Source organism: Artemia franciscana, chromosome 18 (assembly GCF_032884065.1).
Source record: "Artemia franciscana chromosome 18, ASM3288406v1, whole genome shotgun sequence".
Taxonomy (NCBI): Eukaryota; Metazoa; Arthropoda; class Branchiopoda; order Anostraca; family Artemiidae; genus Artemia; species Artemia franciscana.
The window spans coordinates 14,156,422-14,182,220 of NC_088880.1; the positions used below are offsets into that span (position 1 = coordinate 14,156,422).

Consider the following 25,799-nt stretch of genomic DNA (forward strand, 5'->3'; position numbering starts at 1 on the left):
GGAACTCTAATGCCATGATTATGGCATTTAACTCAGCAGACATTACAGACGTGTTATCATGTATTCTCTTGTCAAAGCCATATTATGGGTTGGAATAAACACTCCACTTGCCACTTTCTTGTTCATTTTGGACCCATCAACAAAAACTTGGAAATTGTTTTTATATGTAATTTTATTAAGCTTGGCAAATTTTTTCTGTATAAAAGCAATGGGGGTTAGTTCTTTAGTCCACTTTGAGAAATCAGTCTTTATTATGGAGATTGCCCAACTCCATGGGGGGGGGGGTTGGGGGAATGTGGGCGCAATTGATTTTCCTGGCACTGAGAATTTCTTCTGTGTATCAGCATATCAGCATATTCATTTGCAATGCCTCTAAACATAGATGGATTTCTTAACCAGTTATGCAGGGTATAAGAGTTATTAGCTTCAATTTTTGTAAGATAATTAATTAGAAGAAATCTTCTTCTTTCATTTATCGGTGATAGTCCACTATCTGTAAGCAGAGATTTAGTATTTGTTCGATTCCTAAGACCAAATATGAGATGGATTATATCATTTTGTGTTGTTTCAATTTTTTTTGCATATGGGTCTTTGCACAAGCACCATAAACTATGAGGCCATAATCAATATTGGGGTCTTATATGTGATTTATAAAATTGGACCAATGTTTTCTCATTACAGCCCCAAGGTGTGGCTAGTAGTCTTTTTATTATTCTTATTTTTCTATAGCATTTTTTTTATTTTGTTTTTGATGTGAAGGTGGAACTTAAGTTTTTGGTTAAGTATGATGCCTAGATAATTGATTTGATTGACCTCTGGAATAATTATTCCATTTAGAGTTAGCCTTGAATTAAGATTATTTTGCTTATGGTAGAATTGGGTGATATTTGACTTGGTGGGTGCAATAAGTAAACAAGAATTTTGAGAAAGCTTTTCAAATTGGAAAAGTGCTTTTTGCAACTTTGAATGTGCAATCTCAAAGGTGTTGCCAGTTGCCCATAATACCAGATCATCAGCATACTGTAAATTGGTGTGTGGGAGGTTCATGTTCCAGAGAATTAGGGAAAAGAGGAGGCAGCTCAGGACTGCACCCTGTGGAAGACCTTTGATTACTGAAGTTTTGGGTGATGGGACTGAACCTACACAAACAATGAAACTTCAGTTTTCTATGATAGATTTTATGAATGAAACAAGTTCAGGGGATAATCCAAGATTTGCAAGTTTAACTAAAAGAATCTTGTGGTTAACATTGTCATATGCCCTTCTAAGTCTAGGAAAGCAGCATTTAGGATAGTATTTTTTGATAGGGATTCATTTATTGCATTTGTAAACAATATGAAAGCATCTGTTGATGAGTGGTGTTTCCTGAAGCCAGTTTGAGCATGAGGTATCATGTTATTCTTCTCAACAAACCATAGCAGCCAATGGTAAATCATTTTCTCCATTACTTTTCCCAGCAGAGGAGTAATCATTATAGATCTATATGACTCAGGGTCATGTTTTGGTTTATTTTAAAATCGATAGAAGAAATGAACATTTCCAGACATTGGGGAATGTGGATGTGGCCCATGCATGGTTGTAGCAATTTAGGAGTTCCTGTTGACACAAAGGGGTGAGATTCTTTATCCATGTAGGGTGTATATTATCATAGCTACTTGTAGCATTGGCCCTGATATGTTGTATTGCATTATTCAGTTCATGTATTGAGAATGGACGTTTTATAAGCTCTGATTCTGGTTAGGGCTGGTAAATTGGATACATCAAGATCTGAGTGGTGATATTTTTACTTTTTGATGTTATCTTTTTTGAGAAAAGGGTAGCAAATAATTTTGTCTCTTCAGTGTCATTGTCATAGTGGGTATTATCTTATATTAGTTCATGCTGAAGTGGTTGGGGGATGTTTTTTTTTTCCCACAGATTTTGCTTATAAGCTTATGTATAATTGGCTCACATGTTTCTCTGGAAAGACTATTTGCAAAATTATTCTAGTAATTGTATTTAGCTTTAAATATTGTTCTCCTGAGATTAGCCTCTGCTTTTAAATTATTTAGACATGTAGCAGGGGATGGTTTTTTTTCAGGTATGTTCTCCTAGCTGCATTTTTTGTTCTCCAAATAATTTGGTATTCTTTAGTAAACCATGCTTTAGGAGTGAATTTAGGGATTGTTTTCCTAAGTGTTGTTTTGGGGATAACATGATTAGTTGTATGTGTTAGTATAGATGTCATAACTTCAGCATGTGTGTCAGCTGTTACAACGGAGGTATTTGATTCCTGGGTGAGATTTAGAATTTTATCATTAAGCTTATTTCTAAACATAGTCCAATTTGCTTTAGTGATGATAAATTTAGGGATATGTGGCAGAATTTTAGCTTGTTTATTTAAAGAGGAAACTAATGTGAAATGGTCAGAGCAGAGATTATCAATTTTCTTTATATAAATTTAATTCAAAATATTTATTGACACAATTTGTAGTTCAATAGTTGAAAATTTGCCACTTTTGGGGTTCAAATATGTATTTAGATTCGGAGGGATAGCAACTGCTAATTCAGTATTATTTGAAATCAAGCTTTCAATAAGCGTACCAGGTTTATTTTCTGACTTATCCCCCCCCCACAAAAGACTGTGGGCATTGAAATCCCCGCAAATAATTATGTTTTTTAACATACTACAATTAGCTATGTAAGTGAAGAAATCCAAGGCATCTGTAGTCTGGCCATTAGGGTTGTTAAGACGTAATATGTATGTTTTCACTTATTATTACATCAACATCTTTTGAAAAATCTGGGAAATTAATACCACAGAATTTAATATTGTTATTTAATATTATAACTACACCACCTTCTTTTCTCTCTGAAGAATTATCCTTTCTCAGGATAGTGTATCCTGGAGACTTTGTTTATTGTTTATTAGTCAAATGGTTTTCCTGAAGGCAAGCAACATCAATGGAATTATTATTCATAAAAGATAAAAGTTTATTTAACTTATTTTCTGAAAGTCATCTTACATTCCACTGAAGTATTGAGATATGCTGCTTTGTTGTTTTAATTTTCATATTTCTGTATCAACATTTAACTTTGCTAGGGGTAGAGCAAGATCTTTCTTTGCTTGGATATGCATGTGATTGGGTAGGTATAATTTTCCCAATTCGTTTATGATTTTAGTGGCTGTTGTAGGTTCATTGACTGGACTGAATTAGAGTTTTGTATAAAGAGGCACATATTGGGTGTTAATTTATTTGGATTTTCATCTGACTTTTTGTTGCTAATTTGAGTAATTCCTGATGATGCTTCTGATTTGTTTCTACTTGGGAGGGGTGGCCAGTCTGATCTTCTATCATTAGTTGCAGAGGCTGAATTGTTTATCCTTGTGATTCTCTCTGATAAGAATGTGAGCTGGGGTGTTTTGAGGAAGGAGTCTTATGGGAGGTGCTTGATGCTTTGGGTAGAATGGGTGTTCTGTGGGTGAAAGTGTTGGGTGGTTTCATAGATTGTTTGGTCTGGTGTGATTGAGCTGCATTTGCTTCCATTGCTGCAAATGGGTAAGGTATGACTTTTTCTGTTGCTATTTGGAGTGTTAGTGCTTGTTTTTTATATACAGGGCATACATTTTTATTGGTAGAATCATGGGGACCTTGCAGTTGATACATATTGGCTGATCATTTTTACTATTTGTCATTCCAATGGGGTGGGAGCTTTTGCAATTATTGCATACTTGTATTACTTCATTACATGTGTTTTTTGTGTGTCCTAGTTCTTAACATTTTGGGCACTGGATAGGTTTTGGCTTTAAGGGTTTGTGGGGTTTCCTTTGTCCAAAAAGGAATATCTGACCCAGGTTATTATTTTCTTCTCTTAGGGTGAATATGAAAGACTTGTTCAACTTTTGGCCATTGACATCTGGTTTACTCAGTTGGGTTACATTAGCAACTGGGATTGGGTTACCAGTTCTGTCAGAGAGCCCTTCCTTTAGCTCCTGAATAGGTATTTCTGGAGGGATGTTGTACAGTACTATTTTAGTTGGTTTTTGGTTTGGGGTCCAGAGAGCAGATTTTATTGGGATTTTAAGAAGATATTTTGAATTCCGTAATATATATGCTGATTTAGAATCTTGGAGGGCTATTATCAGAGACCCATCACGGTTATTGTTTAACAAGAACATTGATTTTAACAGTTTGAAGATTGCCACCCTTAATAGAGCTATCTTTTTTTTCTCAAATGGGATATCTGGAGATATTTTTAAGTATATTCCTAGGTTTTGTGAAGGAAGAGTTGGATCATGGGAGGGGAATTATTTTTGATTAGGGAGATTTTTTTTCCTTTTTCGGAGCTCCTTGATAGGACCTCTTGAAATTCAGCGTCTTTATCATCATGGAAAATGACATATTCCACCATTGTGGAATCCACCAATGGTGGAATCCCCACTTCCACCATTGTGTTATTCAGTGAATCATCATGTGAGCTTTGAGAAAGTTGCCATGACCAGGCAAGAGGTTGAACGCTTTTGGTAGTACTTGGGGTAGGGTCCAGGGAATTTTTTTGGGTTGGTGTTCTATATATTGTCTATTGGAATATGTTTTGATACTAGCAAAAAGAGAACAAAGTTGATATTTTAATACCAGACTGTCTGCACTCTTTCAAAAGGGAGGACTTCACCATCCACGAAAAACCACCACAGTGTGGTCCAGAAGATGGTTTGGTGCACAACTGATTCAGTTGACTGCTGATAAATCAAGGCAAATATCACAAGAAATTTTATTATAAATTTCTTAAAGTGTTGCTATTGTTGTTGCTCCCTTTAAACTTTTAATACCACAGAAGCTTGCTCTTGACTAGCCATAATTTCTGCAGAAAATAGGGTTGCAATGATGACAGATTATGACCATAACAAACAAGGCTTTGTTAGTGGGGCTCATGGACTAATAGACTTTGTTCTATAGGTAATTTTACCTGTAAGTGAAATTCGATGTTGCACTGCCTATAATTTATAAAATCTAATTAATCTCTCTGATTTGCCAGTCCATATTTCATCTCAGGCCAATGTCACAACAGCTACTATTGCAATTTTTCAGAAACAGCTGGCTTATTTAAACTCAAAAGTGAAAGTGAACCATCTTGGATATTGGCATTAATAGAAGCGTGAGTTTTTTAATTATCTTTCAACTTCCTACTATATAGAAATTACCAGTGATGACTGGAATTATTACTTAAAATATAGTTCAATTCATACTTTACAGCCCCAACTTTTCCCTCGGCTTCAAAACCCTGCCCACTTTATGCATGATTAGTTTGGCTCATGGAGGAGGAGGGTCAACCAGAAATGGATGTGCTTCTAGAATTAGCATTTCTAAGTGCTATAGTATGGAAACTATGCTGCTTTGCAGCATAGATTCCAGTTTAGACAGCTTGTGACAAAACTAAACAATTACCAAGTACATCCACTCCTTCTCCCTTTAGAGGGCAGTGACCTTCGATAACATTTAAAAATCTTTATGTTATGAAAGTGAAACTTATGAAGCAAATCAATATGGGACCGCCATCTACGCTATTTCCAGGGTTATTGTGGCTCAGTTTGATTCTTCGATGTTAATGGGATAAAGCTTCTGCATTACTTTAAGGTTATTTCATATTGATTTCTACAATTAATAGATACATTTTTAGCTAAGGAGAGTTTGAGAGACCTTCTCCAATTCCTAGTATAGGTCTTTTTCTCTGGATATTTTATCAATTTCATCTTTTTTCTCATATTGACTAGCTCGCCATCTACATTGCCAATTTCATAAGCACATTTTTGTTGCTCTTCATATACCACTGGTCTATAGTTGCCAAGTATTTGTTTTCTGAAAAAGTACACTGAGTCATTTATCTTCTACGTTTGTAGCAGCCTGCGCAGAAGAGAGTGATAGCGAACACGAAGGCCCGTATTGGTACCAGCTGGATATCCATCCTTAAACTGCTGGGGGTAGGCAATTTGGGCATCTGCACTTCCCACAAATCGAAAATCCCCTCCCCAAGTTCTGAAAACCCCATGACAAATTGACATCTGTCGGCTTCTCAATAAGACGGTGAACCATGGCAAGTAACTATCCTAAATGGATAAAGAACATTACAAGAGCTCAAAGTGGAATAGAGTGCAGAGAGTGCTGCAGCTGGTTTCACTTTAATTTTTCTTCAGTAACGTACAACAAAGATACAATGGAACAACTGAAGGCAAAGTGGCTCTGTCAGAAATGCAAATAAAATAGAATAGAATATATTTATTCACTACAATAGCCGGAGCTAGCATTAGCATGTCATGACAAAAATAATTTATACCTTCAAAAACACTCACAGGAAAATTTAAACAAACATTATATTAATCAAACATTGAATATTAGTCGCGTCAGTATTATTAAAATGACGGGTAAAATATGGAACAAATGATTTGCGATATCTCTCAGTACTGTAGGCTGAGCAAGTCAGTAACTGTGGACAATTCTTTTTTATTTGTTGGAGCCTAGTAACTGGTCCTTCAGTTGGGGGGCTCACAAAGTTGGGTAGTAGACGACAATGAGTTGGGGAATTCAAACAATTTAGTCCAAATCTATATGTTAAGCCATGTCTACGACTATTTAGTGAGTCCAAATTGAGTTGTTTCAGTGCATCCTCGTAAGTTGAGTAGTTTTGTCCAAGTATAATTTTTACAGCTCTTTTTTTGTATCGTCTCAAGTCTATCTGTTTGATCTTTTGTCAATCCCGGATGTCAAGCAGGACATGCATACTCAAGAGAAGGTCTAACATAGCTGCAGTATACAGACTTTAAAACCTCAGTTGGTGTACCAAATCTTTTTAGGTTGGAAAATGAATGTAAAAGCAAGGCGCCTTTTTTAGTCAGATAGTCAACGTGCGAATTCCATCTTAAATCATCGTCCAAAAGAATCCCAAGTATTTTAACAGTTTTCTTTGTTGGCAGTATGGAATTATGAGAAGAGTGGTTGTTACCCTTTAGGAAGGAAAATGTCATATAAGAGGTCTTAGTTTCACTGACCGTCAGTTTTACCTTTCCTAATTCAGCTTTTAGATCATGATAATTACTAACTAAGACTAAACTAAGAGCTCTTATATGACATTTTCCTTCCTAAAGGGTAACAACCACTCTTCTCATAATCGAAATCGAAATCTGGCACCCCCAAAGCACTCCAGTACAAAACAAATCCTCTTTAACACCAGCCAATGGACATTTGGTCACACATCCACCAGGAACTCCAATCCCAGTATTCACAGGCTTGAATTCTTCTCATTCAACTTCCACTTCCCAGCAAAGTAACACTGGCGACTTTTCGTACTGTCACAAAGTGGCAGAACATTGCTCCTTGTTGCAGTGCTTTTTCTGCTCAGAATGGGAGCACGCTGGATGCAGATCATTGCAAGCAGATTTATTCCTAGTGGTTAAGCAACTTGACAGCAACTCACGATTGTTTAAGTACGAGTGTACAAGCTGCTCGAAAAGGAACGGATCAAAACTACTCCTGAGATTGCGAGATTCCATGGCTGACCAAGGTCCCACAGTGGCACCAAGGACAAATAGACAACTAAATCAAAGCAGGGCTCTGATCCAGGAGCCGGCCATTGATATGCTACTTCTTGCGAAAGAGAAAGGAAGCAACACGATGAGAAATATTTCAACTTTGTTGTTGCAGGGCTGTTAAGCTTTGTGAAGACCACGACCTTGGAGCTCACCTGACCAATACTGAAATCTTGAAAACAGTTTGTATTGGTAAAGCTCCCCTTGGAAGAAAATCGAAACTACTGCTGGTCAAACTAAACAAGCACATTTTTGTTGCTCTTCATATACCACTGGTCTATAGTTGCCAAGTATTTGTTTTCTGAAAAAGTACACTGAGTCGTTTATCTTCTACGTTTGTAGCAGCCTGCGCAGAAGAGAGTGATAGCGAACACGAAGGCCCGTATTGGTACCAGCTGGATATCCATCCTTAAACTGCTGGGGTTAGGCAATTTGGGCATCTGCACTTCCCACAAATCGAAAATCCCCTCCCCAAGTTCTGAAAACCCCATGACAAATTGACATCTGTCGGCTTCTCAGTAAGACGGTGAACCATGGCAAGTAACTATCCTAAATGGATAAAGAACATTACAAGAGCTCAAAGTGGAATAGAGTGCAGAGAGTGCTGCAGCTGGTTTCACTTTAATTTTTCTTCAGTAACGTACAACAAAGATACAATGGAACAACTGAAGGCAAAGTGGCTCTGTCAGAAATGCAAATAAAATAGAATAGAATATATTTATTCACTACAATAGCCGGAGCTAGCATTAGCATGTCATGACAAAAATAATTTATACCTTCAAAAACACTCACAGGAAAATTTAAACAAACATTATATTAATCAAACATTGAATATTAGTCGCGTCAGTATTATTAAAATGACGGGTAAAATATGGAACAAATGATTTGCGATATCTCTCAGTACTGTAGGCTGAGCAAGTCAGTAACTGTGGACAATTCTTTTTTATTTGTTGGAGCCTAGTAACTGGTCCTTCAGTTGGGGGGCTCACAAAGTTGGGTAGTAGACGACAATGAGTTGGGGAATTCAAGCAATTTAGTCCAAATCTATATGTTAAGCCATGTCTACGACTATTTAGTGAGTCCAAATTGAGTTGTTTCAGTGCATCCTCGTAAGTTGAGTAGTTTTGTCCAAGTATAATTTTTACAGCTCTTTTTTGTACCGTCTCAAGTCTATCTGTTTGATCTTTTGTCAATCCCGGATGTCAAGCAGGACATGCATACTCAAGAGAAGGTCTAACATAGCTGCAGTATACAGACTTTAAAACCTCAGTTGGTGTACCAAATCTTTTTAGGTTGGAAAATGAATGTAAAAGCAAGGCGCCTTTTTTAGTCAGATAGTCAATGTGCGAATTCCATCTTAAATCATCGTCCAAAAGAATCCCAAGTATTTTAACAGTTTTCTTTGTTGGCAGTATGGAATTATGAGAAGAGTGGTTGTTACCCTTTAGGAAGGAAAATGTCATATAAGAGGTCTTAGTTTCACTGACCGTCAGTTTTACCTTTCCTAATTCAGCTTTTAGATCATGATAATTACTAACTAAGACTAAACTAAGAGCTCTTATATGACATTTTCCTTCCTAAAGGGTAACAACCACTCTTCTCATAATCGAAATCGAAATCTGGCACCCCCAAAGCACTCCAGTACAAAACAAATCCTCTTTAACACTAGCCAATGGACATTTGGTCACACATCCACCAGGAACTCCAATCCCAGTATTCACAGGCTTGAATTCTTCTCATTCAACTTCCACTTCCCAGCAAAGTAGCACTGGCGACTTTTCGTACTGTCACAAAGTGGCAGAACATTGCTCCTTGTTGCAGTGCTTTTTCTGCTCAGAATGGGAGCACGCTGGATGCAGATCATTGCATGCAGATTTATTCCTAGTGGTTAAGCAACTTGACAGCAACTCACGATTGTTTAAGTACGAGTGTACAAGCTGCTCGAAAAGGAACGGATCAAAACTACTCCTGAGATTGCGAGATTCCATGGCTGACCAAGGTCCCACAGTGGCACCAAGGACAAATAGACAACTAAATCAAAGCAGGGCTCTGATCCAGGAGCCGGCCATTGATATGCTACTTCTTGCGAAAGAGAAAGGAAGCAACACGATGAGAAATATTTCAACTTTGTTGTTGCAGGGCTGTTAAGCTTTGTGAAGACCACGACCTTGGAGCTCACCTGACCAATACTGAAATCTTGAAAACAGTTTGTATTGGTAAAGCTCCCCTTGGAAGAAAATCGAAACTACTGCTGGTCAAACTAAAATGCAACAGCCCAGATAGCCGTACAAGGTGCCAACAAATAGTGAACGGAGCTCCAGCACTCAGGACATCCAGCAATGATGAAACACGAAAAAACATATACATTAACCCTGATTTGACACGCATGCAGATTCAGAAACCAGCAGAATTCAGAAGAAACAAAGACGAAAGAGCAGCACAGCACAATAGCACTGTCAAAGTAAAGAGCAACAGGGGCCCAATGTACTATTTGCAATTTTTTATGATAACAGTTTGTATGGAAGGAGTTGCCATAGAAACCTTAGAAGGGGTTTATTTGGTTGGAAATTGGAAGTTTTAGCTCCCTTTTTGGGCATAAAAAGAATTGGAGGCATGATTTTTTTTCAAAAACATTCAATGAAAATTTTCAAATAGCCATCTTGTTAAGTTTGGTTGTAAGATACAATAACTATGCCACTAGGGCGACAACCTCTGAAGCAGTATTTGGGGCAAAGGCTGTAAGCTATATAATTTCGCCATTATTTTGTGTATGGTATTTGTTTTTGCGAAAAGGGGGCTTGTTTTACATTTTGTGCCCAAAAAGGCTAAGGACATTCAGGGGAAGCTTTCAGGGAATGTTGAGGGAGTGTTGAACTAAACCAAAACACACTATGTGCATGTAGGTTGTCTCAGGAATGACTTAGAGTGTTAAGTTGTAGCTTTCAGGAGATGATGAAGATGATGATCAATTGACCAAAATACAATAGGTGCATTTTACTATTATTACCACCACCACTACTACTGCTACTACAACTATGGTACCCTTCCTACTGTGACTACTACTAAGGCTAAGGATATTAAGGTGAAATTTTCTGGAAATGCTTAGGTAAACTTGAAATAAATTCAAATATACTATGGGCATACCAGTTGTCAAAGGTGTATCAGCAGTATCTTAGGGACAGCCTAGCATATTATGTCGAAACTTCCTGGACTTGATGAGGAGGATATTCAGCTGACCAAACAGCAATATGTGGATACTACTACTGATAGAACAGCTACTACTAAGGCTCAGGATATGAAAGTGACAATTTCATGGAATGTTGGAGGGAAAGTTGAACTAAATCAAAACACACTCTGTGTGTACAGGTTGCCAAAGGTGCATATCTGAGAAATGGCTTAGGGTATTAAGTTGAAACTTTCGGGGAATGATAAGAGAATAATCAATTAACCTATAGGGAATATGTGCATGCTATTATTACTACTACTGCTACAACTGCTGTTATTATTGCTGCTACTGCTACTACTCTTTCTATTGTGCCTACTACTAAGGCTGTTAAGATGAAAATTTTGACGGGGTGTGGAACTAAATTAAAAAAAAGTTTGTACAGGTTTACAAAAGGGTATATTTTCAGGAATGGACTACGGTATTCAGCTGACACACAAGGAAATGATGAGGGTGATGATTAATTGACCAAAAAGCAATATGTACATGCAATTACTACAACTACTACTTTTTCCAATGTAGACTACTTTTAAGGCTAAGGGTATGGAATTGACAATTTCAGGAAATGAGGGGGAGGATTGAACTAAATTAATGCACACTATGCACATACCAGTTGTCAAACGGTACGTCAGTAATATCTTAGGAACAGCTTAGCATATTAAGCTAAAACTTCCAGGGCGTGATGAGGGAGGTATTCAACTGACCAAAAGGCAAAGTGCAAATGCTACTACTGTTGCTATTACTACTGATACAACCACTACTATTCAAATTGTTCCTTCTGTATCCCCTCCTCGAAAGTGTGTGTTCGCTTAAGTATGCTGTTCCAAAGATTGAAAGGTACCACGTTGCAAAAGCTTTGACATTAGAAAAGTTTTTCTTAGGCGAAACTTGTATAAACTTATAAGTCCTTCTTTGAACTTGTCCCTAGGGAGGTCATTTGCTTGCAACTTAATGGCTTCCATCTGCAGTTCATCTATGCAGCTGGCCACATCTGTTTCAAATGAATACGAAAAGCTCTTCTGCCTTTTAATCCAGTTCAGGAAGCCATTCTTGAATCTGCATCCGGATGTCTGATGATCTCGCGTGCAAATGATGTAGGGAGCTCAGCTGTTGCTCTAACCGTGAAGACTTTGCGCTGCTGAAAGTGCCTCAAGTTGTTTGCTTGTACTTGTTCCAGAAACAAGACAAGTTTAGATCTGAAAGCCTTTAGGTGAGTGTATAGATCAGAAATTTGATTTTTTCTCTCCTTGTAGTTTTAGGCTAAGGTGTTTTAAATGACCAGTAATGTCTTCAGCAAAGGCCGATTTCCATACCCACCCTTCATAAGACAGTAATGGTTGTGACTTGCTTTTACTTTCTAAGAGGCCATGTATTTCCTTTATTAATTCAGATACTCGACTCGTGAGCGATTGTTCACACATGTTTGCCACTCTTATGCCACTCACTCGTTGTGTGAGCGATGTTCACACAACTTAGCCAACTTACTATTGCGTAATGTGGTAAATCTTTTGATTCTGTGTCTGTATCTTTCAACATGTCTCTGAACCGTCTGCTGTTGAGCCCCTGTGACCTCATTCCATTTACCATCTTCGTTACCAGATTCAGTACACTCATAATGTCCATACATTTGGGAAACACAGCTTGCTGGTGAATAATACAGTGCAGGATTGGTTGTAGAATGTGTATCTCATTACACATATGCTACACTTGTCCAACTAAGCCTTTTTATATACCTCCCATGTTCTTACTTATAATAATAGTCAAGCAACTGAAATCAGTCCAGTCCAAGTTATAATCAGCAAATGTTTTTTCAACTCATTGAATATATCCTCTCCAGTAGTTGTGGCATACATGCTATGAGGTGACGTCAACTTTTCTTTGGATAGCACTGTATCAGTTCATTAACTGTGAAAAGTCGATGAAATAATATAAAGCCGTTCTTGTGTGGTGATTTAAAGGTCTTAAGGGGCCGGACAAAAGGGCCCCGCTGGCCGTGTCTGGCCTGTGAGCTGTAGTTTGGAGGCTCCTGTTTTAAATGACAATTTAAGTAAGCAACTGTTTCTGTAACTATGGCTAGGTATTAGGGAGAGTTGACCTCCCCCTGGATATCCCCCTTTCTAGTCCTACTCCTGAGTAAGGTTCTGTTCTCTTTGTGTACTACTACTTCTATCATTTTCATGAAAAAGCCAATTGCCACGTTTTTCAGCTTTAACCAAATAGCTATTTTCTAGAATTTAATGACCTTTTTTATGGCCTGTCATGAACTTCGTCATTGATTAGAGTTAAATACGTGAAATAGGTGTTTCAAATACATGCAAAGACCATTATTAGCTTCAAATAATCGAAAGTTGCCCCCTTAATCTAACCCCTTAATCTAACAGAGTTTAAGCGGTTGCTTTAACTCTGCTGGAAACAACGTATTTCTAATATTTCCATTGAAATTATGGAATTATCTTTATATTGTATATTGTATCCAATAAAAGCTTATAATTAACACTTAAATTCTTGTTGTATTGTAGGAAGTATTCTAAAAAGCACCAGAAACCATTTGATTGTTAGTTGATTGTTAGTAGAGGATTAAAGCATGTATATTGCCAGGAATTTTTCAAAGTATGTAGGGGAAAGCACTCCCAGAACCTTTTTGAGGTATTCTTATATAATTATAAACTTTGGTTGAATACGCAACCGTTTCTGTAAGCACGGCTGGATAATAGTGGGGATTGCCCACCCCCAACCCTCCAGTACTATTCCAGGGTATGGTTTTGTTATGTTTGTGTTGCTCTTACTGCTACTTCTATCATGCTCATGCAAAAACCAATTAACAATTTTTTCCAACATTATCCAAATGGCTATGCCCTAATTTTAATTACCTTATTTTTATAGCTTGTTGTGAGCTTAGAATTAAGCACATGAAGAAAGCCGTTTCGAATACAAGTAAAGACCAATATTAACTGAAAATTTGATTTTAGGAATTCCTTACTCTTAACTTTCAAGTGGTTGCTTGTACTCTGCCGGAAACAACACTTTTTCAATATTTTCATTGGTATTATGAAAACACTATTACATTGTTTCATGGATCAATTAAACGTTTGTAATCACCAGTTGGTCGCTCGCAATATTGTGGTAACTATTCGATAAAACACCAGCAACCACTTTATTGTTAGTTGGGATCTAAAATATTGGTTTTGATTCTAAAATATGGGTTTCGATTTTTCGATTTTCGATATGTCCGTTGAAAGTTAAGTATATTTATAGCATCATATTCCAATGTAATCGTCTTAATTAACTATGCCGCTTTTTTTGCAAAACGTTTCTGAGGAGAAGGTAAAATTTTTTATCTCTGTTTCACTTTTTCAGGGGGCAACTCCTCCTTCCCTTTATCCGGGGTAATTTCAGTTTACTTCTCAAATTTTATTTTGCTCTTAATTTCCATTTTTAATAAGTATTGAAATTCTGTTTATTTCTAATTTGGTTTTTAAATACATCATTTGTATCTCTTGTAAACAAGAGGTGCTAACCTCATTATGAGCATTGATGTTTCACTTTCATTTTGGAATTGCCATTTTGGTTTGATGGAAACAGCAACAGGTTGGCTCTCAGCATTCCTTTTTTAGAGTTATTTTGTTAGGAAGTTCAGTAGTGATTATTTTTGTAACTAAAATACATATAAAAAGAGTCTTCCACCACAAACTTGTGGTTTGCATGTCAGATGCTTTGTCAACAAGATGCCATGTCAGATGCCATGCCAATGGAACACTTCAAGCCAACTTCCTTATAAAATTAAGCGGTTGGGAGGGTAGAGTGTCATCACTTTACTCTTGAGTAAGGAAAAATTTAAGAAAGGGAGGTTTTATATTCACTGAGGCTAAGAAGCTGACAACCAGCTTCTCCTGAGCCTCATTTGCATGTAAAGACTCCTTTAGTAAGATAATCCCTACAATAGCCCAACTAGCTTCCTTACCATACCCATTCTATAGGTGACATCCTGAAGTGGCTTTTACCCATGCCATATCTGGCGCTAAGATGTGTGAGCTGATTAGAGCAGTCCCTTATGCCTGAACTAATCACAGAGTTGTTTTTTTTATCCTTTAGGTTCGTGGGCTAGTAAAAAATAAGGCTAATGGGTGGTAACTCTTTTCTTTCTTTCTTTTGGCAACATGGCTCATTATTCTGGTGCTGCTATAATAGGTTTTCAAAGCTGATCATCAGAAATTTTTTTCTGTTGATCGAGTCCATCATCACCACCCTACAGCTATCCAGTAGACTGTCAATGGTAGAAACGAGAGATACAAGTAGTACTAAAACTTTTCATCTTTTCTGCCACCCAGCACTTTAATTGGCACCAACATTATGGGTTCATAAATTTTGGATAGGAACAAAAATTTGTGTGTTATTACCACCTTAAAACCATAAAGCAGGCTGTGATCACCGGTAAATGAATGAATAAAGAAGAAGAAGAGAGACTCACCAGCGATGAAATGTTGAAATTCAATTTCCTTTGATTTTGATGGGAATTCTAAATCCCCAATGATCTTTATTATGATGGTCCCACAGCAATTTTGATGGTGAGTTTTTTTTTTAATATGACACCATTATTGGGAGGCTTTTAGCAATTTATAGAATTAACGAAAAATTCTAAATATAAAATGTAAACAAAATTGGATTCGGATGGAAGTTGCTATTTCTAAACTAGCATCAGTTTATAAATTATCTCACTAGAAAATCACTGTATGAATACGCTTATTATTTTTTGCTTCTTAGGACTTTTGGCTCGCTCCATACATTGCTAGGTCACAGCTAACACAAAACCATGATTTAAATGAGTTTAATTTCTTGTCATCGGTGTGGAAAATTGTAATTGTTAAAAAAAGGAAGGAGTAAGGGATCACAGATTTATTTGCTAGAGTGAGGGCCCCCCTAAGCTTAGATATAACCAATTAGCTGCTTTCAGGACCGTGATGTAATCAGGGATGGGGACCCCTCCCCCATTGTTTTTTGGCACTATGTAAGAAAAAATGAGTAGGTGTAATCGTGGTGCCGATTTTTTTGACGCCACCAATGCTTTTCGTTCGGTTAAATAAAGACAAAGAAAATACTGACATGTCATCTACAGAAATTTCGAACTTGGTCAGTAAACGCAGCAGTTTTATCGGCTCCTGCCGTGATCTTACAGACGGTGCTGCAATTTTCTTTTTGGTTAAATAAAGAGCATGTAAATAATTACATGACATATTCCTCTTTCTTTTATTTCATATAAAATATACAGATTTCTAGATGCAACAAACTTCAATAGCAGCTTTCGATGTAGAAAATCTGACTATATTTTTAAATAAAGCTTGAATTCAGCATAAAAAGTTATTTTAGAAGCACAAAATATCTTTCTTTAAAAACTGAATTATAGAGCGGAATTATACAGAGAATGCAACATAGTTATTCAGGCCTTATGACTCGAAATTTTAGTAACTTTGATCAACTCATCATAAAAATAAAAAAAATGTGTGCATTCTAAAGACTCATATATATGTCACAGAAGATCTCCTGTGTAGTAATTGAGATGATATTGACAAAATTCAATCAGGAATATCATGAATTTTGCACCTTTATAGTGCCTAGATTTTTAAACGACCTTTTGTTCCAAAAAAAAACAAAAAACGAACAGGTAATTACTAATAACTTCAAACCCAATTAATTCAAAAGGTTTGATGATGAACATTTATCCATAATAAGGATTTATTTTGAAAGGACAGTGGGAGGGATTTGACGAAGAAGCAGAATATATGGAATTATTACCTGGAGCCTAGAAATCATGAAATTCTGTGAGGAGATGCGTGTGCAGAATCACAACATATGCAGTTAATATTATTACGTGAGTAACAGAACAATTATATGACTGTGCAATCACTGTGGGGTTGTGGGTGCTTTCGCTGCTTGGGTTTAAAGCCCCTGTCAGTACTCCTGTAAAAAGAGGCTTAATCAAGGGTTAACCCAGATGTTTTGGGAGTAGGAACCCTCGTATGGAAAGGCTAAACATAACAGCCATAAATAGAAGGAGATTGTGAGGTAGTCTCCCTTCAGACTTCTAGTTATTTCTTATTGTTTCTAAGCTCAATTTTCAGGTTAACTTTTTTACTTTTTAAAAACGAGTCTGTTTTTGTACATAATTAGGCTATACGTAAGCTTAATTTGGTCAATTGTATTAATTTTCTTCAAATTCAGCTGTTACGTTTGTTTGTCTGTGTGGATGTCCACATTTCCCTCGATACTTGCTCCTATTCACAATCTTTATGAGAAAGCGGCAAGAATTCTCCAGTCGGCTACAGACACTCCTCTTGACCTCCTCAAGATTAAAGATATTTATGTTTTATCTCTATCTTCGTTGGCATATCAATGCTTCCAGGGAGATCTCCCATGTTGTTTTTCGCGACAGCTTAAACTAGTAGGGGAAGTAAATTTGTATATGGTTCGTAACCGGGAGGATGTGATGATTCCAGCTAGTCCCTCGGTTCGTTCAGACTTCGGCCTGGCTGTGACTGTGGGGCGTGCTTGGAACTTGGTTCCCGCTGAGATCCGGCAGTCACGAACAATTGGCTCCTTTAAGAGACAGATGAAAAGTTTCTTATTAAAGGCTTCTTATTAAATGTTTCTTATGGTTTATTTATTATTTTTTTTCTTTTTTGGGTTGTTGTTTTGTTGGTGTTGTATCCTCGATGACGCGAGAATTTTAATTTGTATTTTATTGTCGGGTGATGTGAGGGTCGCTGTTTCGTGGGGACTGCCGATGAGTTGATTTCTTTTCCTTATATATTTATATTTAGACGTTGGTTAGTATGTTTATGACAAGTTTTATGATTCTTTATTTATTGTATGCCGTTTCCCAAATAACGGGCCATTGAGCCCTTTGGGATATTGTTTTTGTTATTGTTATTTTATGAAAATAAATAGAGCTTGAACATGTACTTTTCTTTTTTAAGGCTGAGCAGTGGCTGCACGCCCAAGCCCAAGAGCAAGGATGGGCAAAAGCAACTAAGCTTCAAGATAGGTCTACAGCTCAAGGTCTCATTGGAATAGCTGTCAACAAAGAGAGAAATGTTGCCGCCATGATTGAGTTAAATTGTGAAACTGACTTTGTTGCAAGAAATGCTAGATTTCAGGTACTATATATGGATATATATTTCTACCCGAAAAATAATGCGCCCTTTTTTATTTAGGAAATTTATTGAACTCAGTGTCCAATTTGTTGAATCTTCAATATTTAATTACTTAGTCCCCCCTGAATCGTTGCGCTTGTTATAACGCTATTTTAATGCCTTATATGCGTTCTGGAAGTTGTTATTAATAATGTTCTTCAGAAAGCTCGTTATCGTTCAGAAAGCGCCTTTTGGGGAGTTTTTAATGTTTGGGAACAAAAAGAAGTCGGATGGGACAAATTTGCTCCCTAAGCTGGCTAGGAGAGCGTTGAGATCCCGGTCCTGGTCAGGTAGCTAGTTATTATAAAGACAGTGTAATTGGAAGCATTGTCATGGTTCAACCTCCAGGAGTTTTTGTTCTTGTGCCTAACACAGTAGACCAGTTTTGGTAGTATTTTTAGTACTCTAAATAAAAACTTTGTGTTGCCTGGTTGGTCAAGTGGAACAAATTCTAAATCGGATGTTTCATTAAACAAAAACACAATGAGCATTGCTTCGATATATGATTTGCTCATTTTTGCTTTTTTGGGGGGGTGGCACCCCCAAAAAAGAGGATGCCATCATCCTCTTTTGTTTCTGTGTCGTATTAAAAAGCTGAGGTTTGTGACCACCTTGTCCCAAAAAATCAGGTTATCCCCACAGCAGTGCAACAGTTCTTGACAAATTACAGCTCCATTGTTCTTTTAGTAATCGGCAACCACTCTCATTACAAGGTTGGCGCATACCTTCGACATTTGTATGCTTTCTGTCACAATTTGGTGTACAATTGTCTTCAGGATATCAAGCTTTCTAGACGTTAAACAGTTCCGTGAAGTCACTTATTTACTTTTTGTCATATTTTCGTGCCTTCTTGTCATCATGTCATCATTTCTTTTCAATTTAAGAGAAAAGTTACTTTGTGTTTCTCTTGTAGGAAAAAGGTAAATTTTTTCACCGATAAAAAGCTTTTGAAGTAAGAACTGGATACAGCGTTTCTACTTTATATTGATTAATGACCAGTAAAATTAAGCTTTTAAGGAGCCAATGGAATTGATGCTATTTATGTTAGGAATCTTTCTTTGTGTTTACTATTTCATTTTGGCTTATTTTACAGCATTTATGAGCAAGTATCAGCATATATTAGCAGATTGACTATTTGAAAAAAGTATCTGTCTTTATTTGGATTTTCTCGTGCATAACAAATATTAAAAGGTTAATTCTGGAACTGTTCGCAGGCAACGCTGTAAGGGAAGGGTGAAGTTCATAAAACTAGAGTCTTATTGAGAAAGCAGTCCATGCAACAGGGATAGGATGGAGAAAGCTACCAAGAAGGGAATGCACGGAACAGTTTAAAATTTATAATAGTTTTTACAAAGTGGTTTATAGAATAGTTTAAATGTCCAAATAAAATTTATAAATTGTGAAATACTATCCTAAAAAACTTCTCGTTAGTATGCATAAAGTAAAAGCCTCTTCCAAATAAAAAGTTGACAATCAGAAAGAAAAACAATGGCTGTATAGCCAAGACTGGTCCGAAGCTTACTAAAGGATTTCATAATAATGGGTGATGTTAGTAGTATCCCCTCACTGGTTTTTGTGTGGAGTGTCCCTTTCGGAACCCAAATTGGGTTTCACTTAATGATTCGTTAACCTGGAGAAATTCATATTTTCGTTTATGACAACTTTTTCTAATATTATTGAGAAAAGAGGTAAAATCGGAATCGGTCGCCAGTTTTCAATAATGAATGCTGTTAGTGAATATTAATGCTGCTAATGCTGCTGTTATGTTTTATTGCTGCTGTTATGTTTTATTGCTGCTGTTATGTTTTATTGCTGCTGTTAATAGTTTACTTGCTGCTGTTAATGACGTAAAGATCTTTGTAAGACTGAAATATGCATTAAAGCTGTCTCACTCTCTCCTTGGCTACATAAGTTTACATACGGGTGAATTTTTCTAGGGGGGTATTATCTGGGGCTTGGGGAATGTTCATCAGGTTTTGGGAATTTTCTATGGAGATTACATTTTGGGATTCATCAGGGAAATTTACGCGGGGGAATTTTCTGGAATTGATGTACGGAATTTTTTTATTTTTCTTATTTCCTCTTTGGGTGCTTAATTTTACTTGTTGAGAGGATCTTTCTGGGGGAATAGGCCAAAGGATATTTTCAACGGGGAAGAAAGTGTCCGGGGGGATTTCTTGGGGCCTCTGGAGGAATCTCCTGTGGAGGAATTTTCTGCGGAAGGATCTTTCCATGGGTGATTTTCGGTTGGAAATTTTCCATGGAGAGGTTTCCGAAATGATTTGAAAAACGATCAGAAATTAAGATAAGAAAACAAGTCTTTTTTCAAATAAATGTAAGAGGATTTTCCAAGGGTGAATTTTAGTATAGAAAGAACTGTTGGAAGAGTTTTCCGCAGGATGAATGCAAATCTTCAACGGGGAGGGGGAGGGGAAGGTTTTCTCGGCATGATTTGAAAAATTATCAGAAATTATACGAAAAGAATTTCAGCTGAAAGTAAGGTAACACTAAATCTCAAGAAGGACAGACATTATTCCATATGTGAGGGTGGCTGTCCCCTCCTCAATCCCTCACTTATTACCCTAAAGTTTAAGAACGACTCCTGAAACACTAGGGCTGTCGAATTCGAATAAGAGGCTTTTATGAATCACTACTAACCTTCAACGTAACAAGCGAGGGGTTGAGGTGGGTACAGCCACCCTTATGTACGGAATTATTTCCGTTTGTTTTAAGTTTTAATATTTAGATAATTTCTTAGACCACACTGCCTTTCCATGACGAAAGTAAAACAGTTCAAAATAGGGATGAAACCTTATAATTGACAGTGAACAGATATAAAATTATTTAACTGGATATTTCGAACACATATACAGTGTTCGTCATCAGCAGTAAAACTCAAAAACTGTTTTTTGCTGATAATGAACACTGTATATGTGTTCGAAATATCCAGTTAAATAATTTTATATCTGTTCACTGTCAATTATAAGGTTTTATCCCTATTTTGAACTGTTTTACTTTAGTTTTAATATTGCCCTTTAATTTCATTTGAAAAAGCTTTTTTCTTTTGTTTAATCAAACAGGAGAAATGAAAAATTGAGAACTAGGGTAAATAGCCAAAAGAACAGAAAGATGGAACAAATCTGTCCGATTAGATATTGGAAGCTGTATTTGAGAATCGGAAATAGGAGCGAGACGTCATGGACTTCTCCGACTTGAAATTGGCTAAAACTGTGGCAAAATTATGTATATTAATGAGAAAAGAAGGAAAAGGGTGTCGGGGTCCTTACCGAGGAACAAAAGTGGGCTCTAATTCAATTTTGGCCAACAAGACCAAAAATTTGTCGTTTTTCTTTTCATTGTAACTGTTGTACTCAAGACGTGATTATTTTCTATACCAGTCAACGAAGCATATTTTCTAAAAAAGAAAAAGAATGGGAAACCAATACATACAGCTTTTACTACTACTTTCTGACCTTAAGGACCTTTGAATTTGATATTTTTTCTTGTCAATTTTTCTTAATCTAATCCGGGGTAATAAGTATACCCCTCGCGATCCCTAATATTAAGCAAATGCTAATTCTTTGATAAGGATCCAACATTTTGTGTACTTTTCAACTTGATCGTTGTTTTTCGGCGATAATTTTTAGCTATTTTTTCTGTACAAAATAAAGTTTGAATGAATACGAAGATAATTCTTTGAACTATGATTAAGATACTAGACAATACAAATATTGTCTAAAAATAACACAAAAATTAAGTAATGACAATACAAATATAGCTCCGATATATAGGTGCTTTGATTGGTTGTGGAATATATGCTAGATCTTTTCCAGGGGAATAGTCAAAGGATAGCTTTAGGCGTTCATTTATCTACAATCTCCCTATGCCGTTCTTATAAAATGCACAGGAGACCTTTGAACAGGATTCACCTTTTCACCTTCTCCTTTCCTGATCACAGGTCTAAATTTTATAATAAAAAGGATTAATTTGTCTCTTTGATTCTATTGAATGGAGAGTAAATGTAATCTCTTCAAATTTTATTTTAGGATCTAGTTACAACTATTACAAATCATTGCTTGACAGAAGTGATGAAAAGGCAAACAGACCGGCATATGTTTGTAAGTTGAATAATTTATGTTTCTTATCCTTTATTTTGTTGTTGTATAATTTCGTTGTTGCATACTTGTGTTGCTTACTATAATTATACATATCTATATATATAAAAATAAGTTGTCTGTGTGTGTGTGTGTGTGTGTCTGTCGAGTGACGTCATGTTTGTGTGTCGACTGACGCCATGTTTGTCAACTGACGTCATTATAAGGATTGAGCTGTATGCGTCATGAAGTTGTTTTGAAACATGACTGACGTCATGTTTTTCAACTGATGAAATTACATACCGGGACACCGGGACACAAATGACGACCGGGACACAGGGATTATAAATGACGACCGGGAACCTCAAAGAGAAATTACAGACTGGGACACCCGGACACAAATCACGACCGGGACACAGAGAATATAAATGACGACCGGGACATAGGGACACAACCACAACGGGGACGCCGGGGCATAGGCGGGATATATAAATGACGACCGGGACACAGGGATTGTTCGAATAGAAATTACAGACCGGGACACAAATGACGACCGGGACACCGGGACACAGGGAATATAAATGACGACCGGGACACTCAAAGAGAAATTACAAACTGGGATACCGGGACACAAATGATGCATGTTCAAGAGTCAGTAAACCTGACAATCTATTTATATGCACAGACAATGGGACAGCGAAGAATGTTGTATATTCGCATGTTTTACGTAGTTAAAAACATATATATATAGGATTGAGCTGTATGCGTCATAAAGTGGTTTGTCGACGGACGTCATGTTTGTCAACTGATGAAATTACATACCGGGACACCGGGACACAAATGACGACCGGGACACAGGGAATATAAATGACGACCGGGAACCTCAAAGAGAAATTACATATTGGGACACCCGGACACAAATCACGACAGGGACACAGGGAATATAAATGACGACCGGGACATAGGGACACAACTACAACGGGGACGCCGGGGGCACAGGCGGGATATATAAATAACGACCGGGACACAGGGATTGTTCGAATAGAAATTACAGACCGGGACACAAATGACGACCGGGACACAGGGAATATAAATGACGACCGGGACACCCAAAGAGAAATTACAAACTGGGATACCGGGACACAAATGATGCATGTTCAAGAGTCAGTAAACCTGACAATCTATTTATGTGCACAGACAATGGGACAGCGAAGAATGTTGTATATTCGCATGTTTTACGTAGTTAAAAACATATATACATATATATATATATATATATATATATATATATATATATATATCTATATATATAAAAATAAGTTGTCTGTCTGTGGATGTGTGGATGGATGTGTGGATGGATGTGTCAGGTGACGTCACCTGAAAAAACTGGATTAGGTGACGTCAAAACTGAAAAAACTAAAAAAAGGCAAAAACTACAAAAAAAACTAAAAACTAATAAAAAAAATAAAAAAGCTAAAAAACTAAAAAAACTATAAAGGTAAAAACCAATAAAAAACTAAAAAAAAAAACTGAAAAAACTAAAAAAAGGCAAAAACTACAAAAAAAAACTAAAAACTAATAAAAAAAGTAAAAAAGCTAAAAAACTAAAAAAACTAAAAAAACTAAAAAAAGGTAAAAAACTAAAAAAAATAAAAAATAAAAAAAAACTAAAAAAAAGGAAAAAACTGAAAAATAAGCTAAAATAAAGGTAAAAACCAATAAAAAACTAAAAAAAAAAAGGAAAAAACTAATAAATGACGACACTCAAAGAGAAAGCGACCAGGACAAAAAACTAAAAAAAAAGGCAAAAACTACAAAAAAACTAAAAACTAATAAAAAAAATAAAAAAGCTAAAAAACTAAAAAAACTAAAAAAAGGTAAAAAACTAAAAAAACTAAAAACTAAAAAAAAACTAAAAAAGGTAAAAACTAAAAGAACTAAAAAAGAAAAAAATAAATGACGACACTCAAAGAGAAAGCGACCAGGACAAAAGGAATGTTCGATTAGCAATCAACAAAGCACCGGGACACAGGGAGTATAAATGACGACCAGGACAGGAGAAAAACAAAACTAAAAAACGAATGTATATACAGACCGGTACACCGGGATACAAATGACGACCGGGACACAGGGAATATAAATAACGACCGGGACACAGGGACACAACTACAACGGGGACACCGGGGGAAACAGGGGGATATAAATGACGACCGGGACAAAAAAACTAAAAAGAAATAAAAACTAAAAACTAATAAAAAAAACTAAAAAATCTAAAAATCTAAATAAGCTAAAAAAGAAAAAAAAAGGAAAAAAATAAAGGAGAAAAACAAAACTAAAAAACGAATGTATATACAGACCGGGACACCGGGATACAAATGATGACCGGGACCCGGGACACAGGGAATATAAATGACGACCGGGACACAGGGACACAACTACAACGGGGACACCGGGGGAAACAGGGGGATAACCTGACAATCTATTTATATGCAAAGACAATGGGACAGCAAAGAATGTTGTATATTCGCAAGTTTTACGTAGTTAAAACCATATATATATATATATATCTATATTCACAGGTGGGACATAGGGACACAACTACAATGGCGCGTAACTATTATGGCGCGTAACGACTTACGCGCGCGGGGGGCTTGGGGGGGGGGCGCGAAGCGCCCCCACCAACTAGGTGTTGGGGTGGCGCGAAGCGCCACCCCAACAGCTAGTATATATATATATATATATATATATATATATATATATATATATATATATATATATATATCTATCTCTATTCACAGGTGGGATACAAGGACACAACTACAATGGCGCGTAACTAATATGGCGCGTAACGACTAACGCGCGCGGGGGGGCTTGGGGGGGCGCGAAGCGCCCCACCAACTAGTATATATATATATCTATATATATAAAAATAAGTTGTTTGTGGGTTATGTCTGTCTGTCTGTCTGTCTGTCTGTCTGTCTGTCTGTCTGTCTGTCTGTCTGTCTGTCCGCATATGACGTCTGAATTATTTCATCATATACCAATTCAAAAACGAAAGTATACAAGCTGATGTAGCTGAGTTGGTAACGCGGTATGTTCCAGGTTCTAGGTTCGAGAGATTCCAAGTTCGAACCTTGAATACAAAAGAAGAAAAACACTAAAAAAGGTAAAAACTATAAAAAAACTAAAAAAGCTAGAATACTAAAAAAAAACTAATAAAAGTTAAAAAACTAAAAACTAAAAAAGAAAAAAAAAACGTAAAAACTACAAAACTAAAACCTAAAAAAAACTAAAACGAAAGAAAAAATTAAAAACTAATAAAAAAACTAAAAAAACTAAAAACTGAAGAAGAAAAAAGACTAAAAAGAAAAAAGAAAAAAACTAAAAAAGCTAAAAAAAAAGGGTAAAAACCAATAATAAAACTAAAAGACACAGGGACACAACTACAATGGCGCGTAACTAATATTGGTAGAGCGTAATGTTTCAGGTTGTAGATCTGAGAGGTCAACCCTGAATACAAAAGAAGAAAAAAAACTAAAAAAGGTAAAAACTACAAAAAAAACTAAAAAAAAGAAAGAAAAACTAAAAACAAAAAATTTATTTTATCAACCAATTCAAAAACGAATGTATTCAAACCCGAGTAGCTGAGTTGGTAACGCGTTATGTTCCAGGTTCTAGGTCTGAGAAACTACAAAAAAAAATAAAAAGAAAAAACTAAAAAAACTAAAAAAACT

General features: G+C 36.4%; 1 protein-coding gene across 2 annotated transcripts in view; it reads left to right on the forward strand.

Moving 5' to 3' along the window:
* Positions 1–24,410, forward strand: part of LOC136038652 (elongation factor Ts, mitochondrial-like) — a 69,091-nt gene extending 44,681 nt beyond the window's left edge. For both annotated transcript variants that reach the window (XM_065721905.1, XM_065721906.1), the window contains 2 exons: positions 17,756–17,935; positions 22,018–24,410. In XM_065721905.1, the coding sequence (XP_065577977.1) occupies positions 17,756–17,935; positions 22,018–22,098 (261 nt within the window). In that variant the 3' untranslated portion in view covers positions 22,099–24,410. The remainder of the gene's footprint in view (positions 1–17,755; positions 17,936–22,017) is intronic.
* The last annotated feature ends 1,389 nt before the right edge of the window (positions 24,411–25,799 follow it).